The sequence below is a fragment of the Limulus polyphemus genome, unplaced genomic scaffold, assembly GCF_000517525.1.
Source record: "Limulus polyphemus unplaced genomic scaffold, Limulus_polyphemus-2.1.2 Scaffold1023, whole genome shotgun sequence".
Taxonomy (NCBI): Eukaryota; Metazoa; Arthropoda; class Merostomata; order Xiphosura; family Limulidae; genus Limulus; species Limulus polyphemus.
Window position 1 is genome coordinate 321340 of NW_013666633.1, and position 14844 is coordinate 336183.

The 14844-nt window shown below is 30.2% G+C and overlaps 1 protein-coding gene and 1 long non-coding RNA gene across 6 annotated transcripts in view; one reads left to right on the plus strand and one right to left on the minus strand.

Annotated features, from left to right (window-relative positions):
- The first annotated feature begins 50 nt into the window (after nt 1-50).
- The window catches only part of LOC111086335, a 17456-nt gene continuing 2662 nt past the window's right edge, over nt 51-14844 (plus strand). Inside the window, exons 1-4 of one of the 4 annotated variants that reach the window (XR_002611052.1) lie at nt 51-776; nt 6303-6399; nt 11306-11452; nt 13041-13634. This is a non-coding gene — a long non-coding RNA (uncharacterized LOC111086335). The other 3 variants (XR_002611051.1, XR_002611049.1, XR_002611050.1) reach the window with 3 other exon arrangements.
- Nucleotides 4217-14844, minus strand: part of LOC106461751 (heparan sulfate 2-O-sulfotransferase 1-like) — an 11852-nt gene continuing 1224 nt past the window's right edge. The window contains exons 2-8 of one of the 2 annotated variants that reach the window (XM_022388781.1): nt 12373-12503; nt 11187-11440; nt 9203-9288; nt 7712-7850; nt 6300-6397; nt 5183-5340; nt 4217-4581 (exon numbers count right to left, since the gene is read on the minus strand). In XM_022388781.1, the coding sequence (XP_022244489.1) occupies nt 4361-4581; nt 5183-5340; nt 6300-6397; nt 7712-7850; nt 9203-9288; nt 11187-11440; nt 12373-12484 (1068 nt within the window). In that variant the 5' untranslated portion in view covers nt 12485-12503 and the 3' untranslated portion in view covers nt 4217-4360. Of the gene's footprint in view, nt 4582-5182; nt 5341-6299; nt 6398-7711; nt 7851-9202; nt 9289-11186; nt 11441-12372; nt 12781-14844 lie in introns of those variants that run through there. The other variant, XM_013921598.2, reaches the window with a different exon arrangement.

Genomic DNA, 14844 nt, shown 5'->3' on the forward strand with positions numbered 1-14844 from the left:
ACACACACACACACACACACACACACACACACACACACACACACACACACACACACACGCGTGTGTGTGTGTAACACATGGGTTTATATTTTCTTCCAATGTAACAACAGTTTTATGTGGAGCAGAACTCAACTTTAAAGTACAAAAGTGCACTATGCGAAGTTTAAGGCTGTTACCCACTTTTTGAAGAACGTAAAGGTTGAGTTACCAAAAAACTTTTTATAAGTTTCAAAGGTTCTTTGATGGGCCTGCAATCTATGTAAAAAATACTGAAGTTGTTTTTTTGTGACTGTAAACATTCAGAGTACAAATTTTGGATGAAATAATTATTGTAATAGATGTTTGGACTAAATATTAAGAACCTTTTGTACCATCTACGGATTATTTTCATTAAAAAGAAAAATCTTAAAGAATTTCACAACTAAGAAAGGGCCCTCGACTCTTACTTGTGAATCATGAGTTTGAATTCCATCAATGAACATTCTTGCCCTTTCACCCATAGGGGAGCATTATAATGTGGTGGTCAATCCCACTATTGAATTAGCATACCCCAAGAGTTGAACTTCAATGGCTGCCTTTTCTGTAGTTTAAAAATTCTAAATTAGGGATGACTAGTCCATGTAGCACTTGTTTAGTTTTGTGCAAAGTTCAACGAAGTAAAGTATTTATGTTAAGGGTTAGAAAAATTAATTCAAACTGTTGGTATGTTTTCAGAATATTCTGTAAATACTGTGCAAAGGAATTGTAACCATGACGGAGAAATATTAAAGTCAAAGGTAAGGGTGTTAAGAACCAAACAGAAAATTCTTTTTTGTAATAGCTATACCATTTAAACCCTTTATGTATTTTTGGAAAAGAAGTAATACAGTCAGTGTAGTGTTATTTATGTAGCAGCTGTTAAATACATCACAATAATTATACAGTTGAAGACCTGACTTGACAATTGTATGCAAATATTTGGGTTTTATTAAACTATTCATTGAATGCAATTACAATAGCTGAAAATATAAACAAATACAAGCCTGTGGACATTAAAAAATAAAACATTTTAAGCTAATGACTGAATGGAAAAATATGAACAATTAGTACATTTTATCAGGCTAAGATGCTGCATTAAAATGCAGATGGTATAAGTGTTACAATCACAAAATATGGTCAAACAATTATCTTTGTACACTTTTGGGTCGTAAATAATCAAGAATAACAATTGTTTTTTCAACTTCCATCATATATTACTATATAAACTAGATGTTTGTAATGTGTGTGTATGTTTATGTATAGAAGGTTCAATGCCTTACCTCAACTCGTATAGCTATCAGTTAAAGGTTTGGGAAACTCTGACTGGAACAACTGAGATGAAAAGAGTAACGACTACAGGCACATCTTAGACTCCGTAATAGCAGTCTGTTCATTCACAGGTGCCTGTAATGTCATCTTTTATTGGATGTGCTTTGTCTATTTAGATTTGAAGGAAGTTAAAAGTTTCTGATTTGAACCAAATCATATTGAAGCTTGATTCTGATACTTAGCATTCGTTTACTATATGAAATAAATAGGGGATCTGGTGATTCCAGTAGTTATTAATGAGAGTAATTACAATATAGGCTTTTTTTTTGTTTTTGTGCAAAGCTTTATACCATTAATTAACTTGCACATAAAGCCACAAATAAATTGACCTCATTAATACTTGTAAGGTTAAACAAAAACTATAAAAAATTTAAATATAACTGATATTCTACCTTCTAAACAAAACTATCCTATGCTGTTTTTTTAAAATTCAAATTTTTAAAACTGAGAAACTTATTTACATTTAATAACTAGATGTAATATGAGTGATTTGCACTTCATAAATTAAAGTCTGGGTGCCCGAAGTTTATATACAGATCTGTTATTCTACGAGTCTGCTTAACCAGTCACAAAGGACTTCCAGTTGAAATAGTGTTGATTAAAACTACGGTCGACTGATGTAACAAAAATAACTGCAACCAAAACATATAAAACAAACTGACTAAAAATTTCAGAGATGTAAGTGAAGTAAAGATAAGGCTTTGAATAACATTTATTGATTATATTAAAAACTGTTGAAATAACTTGAATACAGACATTGTATATTTTAATTCTCAAATGTCTAACATATGAAATACGTTGAATATATATTTCTATGTACACACATGCATATATATGAGAGAGTTGAAGAATATATGCAGGAGTGGCAATAAGTGTTAAGAGAGGGTTGCTGGGTGGAAGATACCTCGGAATGTCTTAGCCTCCCCTATAGACTGCACCCAGTGAAAAGTGTATACTGTTAAAGTTAATTCACTTCCTCAATACTAAAGTACATGTGCACACACGATGTAAATTGCTGCCCCCTCACTAGGAAGAGATTGGTAAAGTATATGTGCACACATGATGTAAAGTGCTGCCCCCATCACCAGGAAGAGATTGGTAAAGTATATGTGCACACATGATGTAAAGTGCTGCCCCCTCACCAGGAAGAGATTGGTACAACTCCTGAATATAATTTCCCTTTTTCTAACCTGTGCAGACAAGAGCTTTTTGCATTATATCGTGGAATTATTTTTTTTTAATTTTGTGTTTAATGATATTCGAATAATTGTGTGGTTCAGTTCGTGTTAGTAAAAGTGTGCATTTTGCTTATAAACTTTTTGTGTGTGTGTTTGTGGAGTTGTGTATACAGTAAATCGGTGACAAATATTAATGAGGTAGGAATCGTGCCTGAGAATCTCCATTCGTATATTTGTGTAATTACAATAGTTGACTTGTAAGGACTTTCAACACTTAAAGAAACTGATCTCCACAAACAAGCCAATCAGAACACTGGGAGTGCAATTCTAGTGACCAATCGGCTGTTTCTGTCAATGGACACATTTTCACTGCTGGTTGCCAGAACATAGAATTCAAGAGTGTTTGACATGTGATGGAATTCCCAAACAGGTGCTATTGATGTTCTTCCACTGGTGCAAAAATTAACTGTTAAATATAGTAAATGGCGATATAAATATTGACAACGAGTCCCACGTCAATCAAAGTTATTGAGAGGAAAGATTAAAATACAGTGCAGGAAACGGATGTTTCGGTGAGGAACAAATGGTATTGGGACTTGTTTGAGAAAAAAAGTCGTAGTTAGTGATATTAATGAAATATTGTCTAAAGTAAAATGGATGGGTGGTCCCATTAAGAGCATTTTGGGGTATTTTATTATAAAGATGTATATACCTACAAAAATATTTTCTTGAAGTTTAAGGCACAATACTGAATAGCATATTACTAGTATAAGGCTTTAAGCTTACCATAAATATCTAGAAATATCAGATGAATTTAATTTATAAAGTTATCCCAAATGTCACCGACTTAGACCTTATTAATGCATGTATCACCATATCGATTGAGTTAGAGTAACATTAACTTATGCCAGGAACATCCCTGCTGTCAAAAAAAAAGCTCTTTTATATATTGTTCCTTCCAGAGAGATAAAAACAAATTGAAATCGGAAGCGATTGAATATACTTGTTTTGTATTTTATTTCAACTTTCATGCTCTTAAATGAACTCCCAATTAGCCCTCAAAATATGCCTATATAGCATGGGGCATTTAGAAATGCAAAGTTTCTGGGTGGCTTTGGTCCCAGAATGTATCAAGATATTTTTTTTTAACCCCGGGCTAACGGTTTGCCCTTGAAAGACTGAAAGAGAAATCCCTTATGAAAGACATAAACAAGGTGGAAAACATATTTTACACTCTAAGAGAAGATGCAAGTCCTTTTTGTAAATTTGAATAAAAAATAAATTCTATATTCACACACTTGCTGGAAATCAAGTACATAATAATCCATTCATTGTACCTTTGTTTTTTTTATATAGAAACCTGCTCAAGAAAATGTATCATTACATCTCGGCAATATTGTTAAATATACATTATCAAAATACCTTCATTTTCTCCACTTGTTTAACCACGTGTAAATTGTATATAAAAAAAACAAACAATAGTAAGCACTATAAATACATGATAATCATTGTGCATTTCTTTTTCATCCACCCACCCCCCTAAATAGCAAAGCGGTATGCCTGCAGACTTGCAGTGCTAAAAACTGGGTTTCCATACCCATGATGGGCAGAGCACAGATAGCCAATTGTGTAGCTCTGTGCTTAATTACAAACTTTTTTCATCCACTTCTTGCCTCTTACATAAGAAACTAAACAGGAAAATGTTTCTTTCATAATTGATGTACATAGGTGGAAAATTAAAATACTACACACACACACGAGAGAGAGCCTACCTCTATGCTTTTATGTTTATAATATAAAATATTCAGATTATTTGAACCAAAATAATTTGCATTTCACCTTGGACGAATTTTTTCATAAAAAAACTTCTGTCCTCTGTCCTGAAGTATTCCATTTTTTTCAATCAGAGTTTTTTTCCTTATAGAATGGAATTGTTTCAAAGCAAACTCATAAAACTCATTTTCCATCCTCCATATGTTAGAACTCCTAATTTTCTGAACTGTTTCTGGAATAGGATCAACTTTGTTGTAGGTTTTCCTTAAATGAGACTTCTTTCCTGTCAAAAGAAATTTTTAAACATTACAACTCTTCCGAGAAAGCACCCAGTAACAGTGTCAGAGATAGGTTTTAAATTGATTATTATACAGAGAAACACAGAAAAACCTGTATGGCTTGAAACTCCTCTTTATCAAGCAGCTCTAAATTTAAATTGAGCTCACCCATTATTTCATTTAGGAGAAGCTTGATCAAATAATTATGGCTTAAAGTTTATGGTGACATTAGTCATTCTGATAGTTATCGGCAAGAAATAGGTATTTTAAAAACTGCTACTCTGACAAGTGACATAAACACCTCATAAGCTAACAATCAAATTACGAATTCAGGTAAAATGTGCACAAAACCTTTAGAATGAGATTTTTTAAATTAATATAAAAAACAACAACAGTTTTTAGATTTATTTTAACACATTTCCATCATAAATGTTCTGTGTATTGCTCACCAACTGCAAAGCATGCTTTGCAATTTATGGGCAACACATAGAACATATGAAATGCTTAAGTGAAACGTATGAAAAACCCTGTAAGCTATAACGACAATACTATATCGTAGACCTCAACAAGTCTAATTTTTACACACCATATGTAAATGATACTAACCTTCTCTGAATTGTTGTGTGGCACCAAGAAAAAATCTTGGAACAATAGCTTCCAAGACTGCCACAAAATCTTCGAGTTCCTCTGTGACACCAACCAACAGGTAATGTTCCACAAGGTTCTGTTTAGCCTGGACCAGAGCCCATTCATTTCCTGGTTGCCTGTTCAAGTTTTTATCAATTGTAGTACATTCACAATGCTACAGTAAAAAAGGAGTTCCATTTGTTTGTTGAAACTTAGTCTCACTCTAGTTTCAAAAATGTATGCATTTTGACTTCTTTAAAAAAAGATTATATTTCTGAGTCACAGAAATATAATGAAATGGAACTTGGGTTTCTCTACATCCAATGAAAGTAAAGATTATTTGCATGATTTAATTTTGTAATGAATATTACCTTACCTGCATCTTTATATTTTTATTTTAATCTGTGCAAAATTTTAATTTTTCTGTTACAAAAACTTCAGTCAAACATGAGCTCTATTTGATCACATCTCAGTGAAGATGAAAAATGATTCTAAAACAAATATACTTTAAGAGAAGGGATTCTAATATATGACAAATTTTAAAACTTCTCACCTTGATAAAAATGAAAAAAAAAACATTATATTTTGAAATAGCAAGTTAACTTTTTTTTTATTAGGTCTAAGACTAATAGTAATCATATGCAAGGGTTAATTGTACTTGTCATAAGACATTAGCATTAGGCCTATTGCATTTTTAATCTAGTCGCTTAGGGATTTTAAAGAATTAGAATAGTGTATAATAATAGAATTCCAACCATATTATATTTGTCATATCCAATACTGGTCAGAACACAATTTATATAAGCCATTTAATATAATAATAATTGTTAGGGTGAGTATGCCGTTTACAATAATAATTGTAATCATTCTTTGCCTGCTTGTAAAAGACATACACTACATAACATAAATGTAAAGCTACAGCTGCTATCTTTAGCAAAAACAAAAGCTTATTTTATACTCAGCATCCCAGGTTTTTGTTTCTTACAGAGTTAATGTAATGGCATTAACTTGCTAAAAAAAACTGTAAAAAAATTAATTATTTGAGATAAGAAAATTGTTTTTTCCTGTTTCAATTACAACTGATTTTTGAAATTACCAGCAATCCACATGAAAACCACAAAAGAAAGGAATCTGAAGCCACATGTTCTCTGGATTGCAGTCCTTCTCTTCTTGCTTCACACATTCATCAAATGTCTGTAAGTGAGTTATATATATGTTTTTTTACTTCATAAACATCCCAGTTTTAACACCAGAATTACAAAATTCTAAATCAATTATGAATCAAATTGCTTGTAAGTCAATGACCATTGGTTACAAAGTTCCAAGTCATACATAGAAAAAATGTAGAACAAAAATACCAGTAATACAGTAGTTAAATCCTACTAATTAATGCTGAAGTACCCTACATACTTTTAAATAGTAAATGAGTAATGTTATACAATTTGTTTTTTATCAAATCTTTGAGTGTTGTAACAGGTAAAAATGTAAAATTACTCAATATGATACATCAATCACACAGGTGACCAAAACTATAAAAACAAATCAAGAATTCCAGGATTAGGTGTTTTTTTTTTTCATTACACAGAATGTGTGATTACAAAATGTATGAAACAAAGACTTTTGAGGATCAGTGAGTTTCACATCTCAATTCAAAATAAAAAATGAAGTGAAAAGACTACTAGTCCTGCAACAAGAAAATGCATTTAATGAAGTTTCATGTATGTACATTTTTTAGTTATTTATTTTTCGATCATACTATAGTCCTAGTAGTGGCAATTATTAGCATAACTTTTGAATTTCAAAGACAATGAATAATAACAATTTGTCATTCTCAGTATATCTTAATCCACCAGTAACTATTATTTTTATTTGCGAGTTCAAACTTTCTCATTGAATGCATACCAAAATTAAAATTATTACTCGGGAAACCCATCCTTTTTGATCATCAAATAAATGAAGTTGTTGCTATTTTTCTAGAATCCTTCCACGTTTACTGAGATGCACTATGAATAGAAGTTGTAGAGTACAGAGATACCAATTTCTCACACACACTTTTGGAAACAGTTAATTAGCTTACAGAAAAAGGCTACTAATGTATAGAAAAGTTCTGCATTATATACACATAGACAGCAAAATCATTCATGGGCTTTAAAATTCAAGTTTTTGTAATAAAAGAGAAATTAATAAAACAAGCTTAGGCACAAAATGCAATATAGAGAACATATATATGTTACATTCGTGAGTTATGTCTTTCAATCTTCATTTTCAAAAAAACATTACATTTGACGCTGTATTTGATGGAGTCAACTTTTTTAATTCATCATCCAGAGAAATGAAAAAATTATATTTTTCAAAGTGAGCTAAATTAAGCATATACTTGCCACGTACACTACACTGAACATTTCTGCTTTCTGGTAATAACCCATACACTGAGCATTCTGGTATTAACGTGTACATTGATCATCTTGTCTTCAGCTACTAACCTTAACAACTGAAGGTATAACTTACCATGGTGTTTCCCTTTCTCTTTCGAACTGCATGAGGCCGAAAATTATCCCCATAACGAAGAAAATAGTAATATGACACTAATCGATCTAGAGGTTTTCGTATTACATTGATATAGATGGGTCTCTGTGTGTATCCAAACCTTTGGGAATAAACATCTGGTTATTATATAGTTACAAACGTATTTTTGTCTTTGAGGAAAATTTTGGTGATCATGATTACCAAACAAATCAGTTATCACAATTAACAAAAAGTACATTTTTATACATACTCCAATACATCTTATGTATTTATATAAAATATGAAGCAGTTTAATAACACAAATAGTGATATAGATTTATGCTCACAAAAAAAAACTTTCCAATTGAGTATTTATTATTGAATATTCTACTATCACAAAACTTTCTATAAATAAAAATTATCGAAGAAAATTTTAGAGAATTTTAAAAGAAAAAAAACATTAGCCCAAGTGGTGAGAAGAACACTTTCCGTGTTGCTTTGTTTGTTTGTAAGTGCAAAGTTCCACAAGATCTCTCTGTATGCCCAGTGTAGGAATCAAACCCTATATATTAACACAGTAACATTTTCTGTTTTGGAAGTCGTCCTGTATATTTTTGACTTTAAACTCTTGTTGCGATAAAAAAAAAAGGCTATTCTTTGCAAGCTTTTGGATCAAATACTGAACTTTTTTTTATAACCACTTGTACCATATAAATGAAATTATTTATATAATATTTACATTTCATATTAATTCTAGTTACAAAGAACAGACTAATGTTCCAATTCTTTTTCATTTTCGTCTGTTTTAGACTAATGATAAAGTACTTGTGAATCTTTGATAAGTAGGATGTAAAGATTTATAAAGGACCAAAGAGTTTAGATACAAACCTAAGAGATTTAAGCATAAGACAACTAAATTTTGGCGTACTCTGTGTATCTAGAGAAAAGTGAGATTTTAGTTGATTTTAACGTGGATCAAACAATGATATGTATTTCTTACAATTTCTGTTTTCATATTATACAGTGATTTAATTCTTTCTCTACTGATTAAGTCTTTGAACATTACAGATTTCTTGTTTCTATTTTATGCATGATAGTAGAAATGTTTATAAGAAATACAGTAGTCTAAACTTACAAATTTTGTATTTAATGAAGTATTTTTAAGGATTTTTTTCATAAATTATTACTTTTTTATTTTTGAGTTTTTTTTTTAGCATGCTTATTTATTGTGTATGGATGAATGAAGTTAACACTGATTTTACAAGCTAAAAATACCATTCAATTAGTAACAATAAACATAACTTTAGAAAGTGTACACAAGTTTATTAAATTATTTAAGGACATTTAAATAAATTTACATTGTAAGCTACACTGACTTTAATTCAAATTGTGATAACTTTTTTTTAAACTTTGAATTTCTTACGTTCAAGAGCTTTGCACATGAAGTCGTTAAGGTTTCATTAATATAATTTAATCTTTTAATCATTTTCTCACCTCTGAAAGTTCAAAAAAGCAACATGTCCATGGTAAAGTGCAGGTTTCTTGTCCTGCCAAGTTGTAACATTTTCTATGAACCTTCTCTAAAAGATATAAACAAAAGGCTTAATCAAATTGACTAACAAAAGCTTCCCTCCATTGTGTTTATTAAGTGACGATACATCTTAAATATAGCTGGGATTCATTTTTCCAAAAGCATTTTCTTGCTCATAGTATGGTGTAGTATTAAGAAAGTGTTGATCAGATGAGCTCGTCCCATGTCTGTAACAATCTATGATGAATATTATTGAGCTTAATAATTACATGAGGTAACCAGCATTAGTCTGTTTGTTTTTATTGCAAAGCCTCATTGAGCCATCTGCTGTGTCCACTATGGGGAATCAAACCCTGAATTTTAGCATTATAAGTCTATATAAACTTACCATTGACCCACTGAAGAACAGCATTAGAGTGTACTGATGTGCTTCGGATACTTTGTCTTTGATTTTAAATCTGTCTCTGACATTTATTTAAGTCGTGATAGTAAATGATAATTCATTTGTGGATGAGATCTGTTAAATGAATGCTATGGTTTATAAGAACTGAATGATTTCTACAAAATGTAAATAGTGAAAAACAAAGCAGAGATCATTGTTTTATAATTAAACATGTTAGGTTTTTCTCTGTGTTGGTGTGCTATCTGATAAATTATTTGGCAAAAAAATATATTTAATAAACTCCAATTCTCCTAGTATTAATGTTGTTTTAGTGTTTTTTTTAATTAGCTTAGAAATTTAGCTAAATTTGAAACTGACAGAAGTACAGTTATGATAGTTACTATAATATTATGTACTTATGAACTTGTACTGATCAAATTGTATGCCATTAATGATAATTCCTGTCAAAAGATGTGTCACTTATTTCTTTATTTCATATTTTAACGATATCTTTTAGTAATTCATATTGACGTATTTACTGCAAAATAGTAAATGTGTCACTGACACATATGTATTATTTTAGAAGTTCAAAACCACAATAATAAGGAAAATAGTGATTTAAATAAGATTCAATAGAGAGTTTAAACTAATTTTTTCTATTTAATTGTAAAATTGTCCACCGATTTTGAAATAAAAATCTCTTGTAACATATATTAAAAATTTACAGAAGACTTTTCAAACGAAATTGTTAATTTTATCAATGTATTTGAAAGGAAGTATTATACAAAAAACAAAACTTTCTAGAGAGGTTTAACAGTATACAAATGTTCTAAGCTCATAGGTAAATGTTTATGCTTGTTTGCAAAGTAAAATGTTCCTATGAAAAGTTTTTGCACTTTTTAATAATGCTTAACATTTTTTGGAAGGAAGTTTTTAAAATATCATTTTTTGTTTTAATGAGTGAATGTACCACAGTGTTTCCCCTACAGGGATTAATAGCAAGTTAGAGTATTAATCAAAAATTTATAGTTCAATAGTAAAAAAACTTCTTTTTATGACAAATTTGAAAGTACGAATGATATTTCAAACTAGTTATGGCTAAGTAACTAACAAAAATTGTTAATTGACACTAAACAATTCATCATGTGTACAAGCAAGTTAAGTCAGCGAGTCGGACAGTGTTTATATTAAAATCATGAAACAAAACAAGAATTCATCTAGTCGGTCAATTAGTAGTGCTACATTTATGTTTATCCTCGTGGTTTAATGCCAAGTATGTGTAATAGCACAATATCTAAATTCATATTTAATGTTTTATTTGCTCGGGTTGGTGGGTTAATGGTGAGTTCAATAAGCTGAATGCCCTTTCATCACCTTGTTTTTCTTTAATATGCTCTTACCTCACGTAACCAATGAGCGACATCACATATATATTTTTCCAAAGAATGTTGATGTAAATATCATAACACAAAACAATAACCTCACCTTATCAGTCAGTAACATCACATATACAGTATTCCATGAAATGTTAATGTCATTATCATGCAACATAATAAGAACCTCACCTGATCAGTCAGTGACATCACATGTACATTCCGGGTTGTGTTGATATGAAGAACATGAAACTTGTTTTGTTTACAGAGATCATAAGCCAAGCCCATTAAACTAGTACTTGCTGTTTTAGGTACCCTGTTATAAATGACAACTGAATCATTGAACAAATCTATTGGACTCTTAGCAAGTCTACTGACAGAACTCAATACATCTCTTTTCTTATCGCAATTCAAACATTTCAGTCGAAGTTCGTTAACAATGGAATCTGAAATATAAGGTGAAATATTTTATTATTGACCAATATATTATTAAAAATAAGATTATGATAGAACTAATAAGTTGTGTTTTCAATTACAACTGCAAAAGCATTAGATGACTTAAATGCTTATCATGCTCTTGGAAGTAATAACTATACAGGTATTTGACCACTGTTTCCAAATTCAAGTTCTTGTTGCATGTTCTGAAGAGTAAAAAAATATGTATAAAACTTTTTAGAAGTAAAAAAAGAAGCTATTTTATTAATTCTAAGAATTTATATATATCATGAAACCTTCAAATAAAAACACTATTTTTGCATCTCAAAAACGGTGATAAGCTTATATTAATATGACTTCTGTTAAATACTCTTCTACTTGAATAAACAGTAGTTTTGTTTAGTTAGTTTGAACAATATTCTATTCTAGGAGGCACTAACATGAGCTACATGCAATGGAAAGAGTGATTTGGTTTAGAGCCTTCTGTCATCAATACTTTAGTGTTTATGCACATGGAAGTCATTAAACATCATATGTAATAACTATCATAACTCAACTGTAGTTGAGGTTAAAAAAAATTAAAGCTGAAAATATAAAAATTACACCTAGCATTTATGAATTTTAAAAACAACTTATTTGTGGAAGTGCAAATTTTAAACAATTAATTGTGTGTTCAGAGCTTTGTATGGCCAACTATCTGACACGGGCTTTTTTTTTCCTTAAAGATATGATGACATATGTTTCAATCATAGTGAAGCTTTGGGTAATTGGAATTTGGCATCAGTAACAAAATAAGAACATTGAAAAGACTTTTTCTCTATGTTACTAATGAACTACTGTTTCCTCATAACAGTGAGCACATGAATTTTGACCAGTAATTGTGAAGTTTAAGAAAAATGTAGAAAAATATTTGTAATAAAAAGGTGTCATATTTATCACTTACCTAATTTTTTTATTATTTTATCCTGATAAGAGATCTTTTTAAAAAAATGAGATGAGAGAATGGTGAAAATAATTAATCCCAAGATAATGATCAACTGTTTCATCTGCCACATCTTTCACATCAATCTGTAACTGCAAGAACTTCAGTCACTGAGATTCAGTGAAATTAAAAAACACCATTATTACTACACATTTTCATGAAAACTTATAATATAACATGTATTACTAGTTTAACAAACAAAAAAAATGTTGTAAGCTCTGTATATTCCTGTTTCATGTTATAAAGAGATAATGTAATTACAAAACAGTTTTGCTCATTGTTTTTAATTGGGTCCCCCCCCCCCTCACAAGCTGTTTTTTTAAACCCCATCACTACAAACTACAAAACATTTTAGGTTCATCTTATTAACTTTTTCAAATTAAATGATGAACAGGACTGGTATTAGCACATACTGAATAATGATAGAAATTTTATTTTTCAATACGGAGAGCAATAAAACTGTGACATGCTGGCGTAACGTATATTTTCTACTTACTTTAGTTATTTAGAAATTTTAAACATTTTCTGGATGTTTAATTTCTAGGCTGTAATTGCAGTAACACGTGTTCCAAAAAGTCATTAAAATTACCTTGTTCCATTTTATCTACTATTTTTGTTCTCTATAGTAGGTAACATCAGAGAAGATTGCAGTAATATATAGTATTCGGGCTGAATGGATTAGCACTGGCCAGATTAACAGTGACCAATACTGTGAGAGAACAAAAATCATGAGGTGACACTATTAATTGGACAAAGGAAGTATATTTACTTCCTGAATTAGGCAAGCTTTCTTTTGGCATTTCTATTAAGAGATTACAGGGTGAATGCATTTCAAAATCATCATGTTTAGTTCAATGGATGTCTATTCAAAGAGAAGGAAAGCTTGGGTCTAAGCACTGTTTTTTCATGTTTACAAGTACCTATGCTGCATTTTCTTTGTCAAATAATAGATTCTTTCATTTTCACAAACTTTGTCCAGTCTCATTATTTTACACACACTAGAAAGACTCGTTTATCTGATCAGAATCAATCTCCTTATTTCCTGAATACATCTGTAGTTCTTTGAAGACCAGCTTACCTAATATTTGTAAGAAAGTCAGTAGTTTTAAATTAAAAATACCATAAAACCATGTATTTAGAGAGAAATTAATGATTTCTACTTAGGCATTACTATTTGATTCCAAGTTGAGTACTTTGGTTTACATATGGAAGCTTCTATTTGGAGGTTAATATCATCCTTGCTTCCAACGAGTCTCTTTGTAAACTTAATTTACAGTATTTAGTTCAGCTTATGCCTATTTACTATACAATGAATATTGACCTGCTATAAAGTTTCATGAATAATTTATAGACAAAAAAGAAGAGGTAGTAAATAAAGACATACAGAACATTGACATCTAAGTTTGACTGTATTCCATTTGGAAGACCTTTGCTACTTATCTACCTCTGTTCTGAGAAAATTATTTTAATGTAATCTTTTCTATCAGTAAGCTCGTGTAAAGTAACTTTTAAAGAACAAAACAAACTATATAAACTACTTATAAATTAATCTAATGAGAATTTAATTAATTTTGACTTAAAAAAAATTACATGTCTTCATCTACACTTTCATTCATGGCTTGTAATTATGCCCCTTAACACTCAATACGTTGTCTCAACTTTAATCTTTCCAAACGTCTAACAAATGATTACCAGGCAATTTATCCAAACCATGAACAATATTGAGCACCAACCAAAATCCCTCTTAATTCTTTTACCATTTCATATAAGATATGGAATTAAAGGATACTTCAGTTTACCAGTTTGGTAATCTTTTTGTATCAAACTAAGGTTTATTTACAAAACTAAGTTATCACATGTTTCCTTAAATAAGAAAAGATGATTAATTTCCACAAGTACTTCTCTTTTCTATAAAAAAATCCAACTTCAGAGGAATCAAAAAAATTGTTCTTAGCTTTTTCAAACTAAACGGGAAAAAATAAATACTACTTGAGAGAGAAAAACTTCATACTTGGCCATGACTGGCTGCTTATTTCATTCTTACAACAAAATATTCTAAGGGTATGGTTGAAACAGCACCAAGTATACTGAATGATACTAATAATGCTTACAGTAGTTCCTGTCCCACTGTATGCTCAAAAACTAAAAACTCATCCTCAGATACATAACCAGGAACGATCACTTTACACAGCTTATTAGTTAACAATTTACACTAGGACATTACCACTTCAAGGTCTTTTGAATTGCTTTAAATTTACTATTCAATGTGACTATGGGAGAACGTCTGTGTTCCATCTTATCAAATGTTAGCAGATTATTTGTATAACTTATAATACTTTTGTATATTTTAATATTGATTACACCTTAAATTTAAAATGTTTATTTCACCATTCTTTAGTATATTGATATATACAATTTACTTATAATTATTTG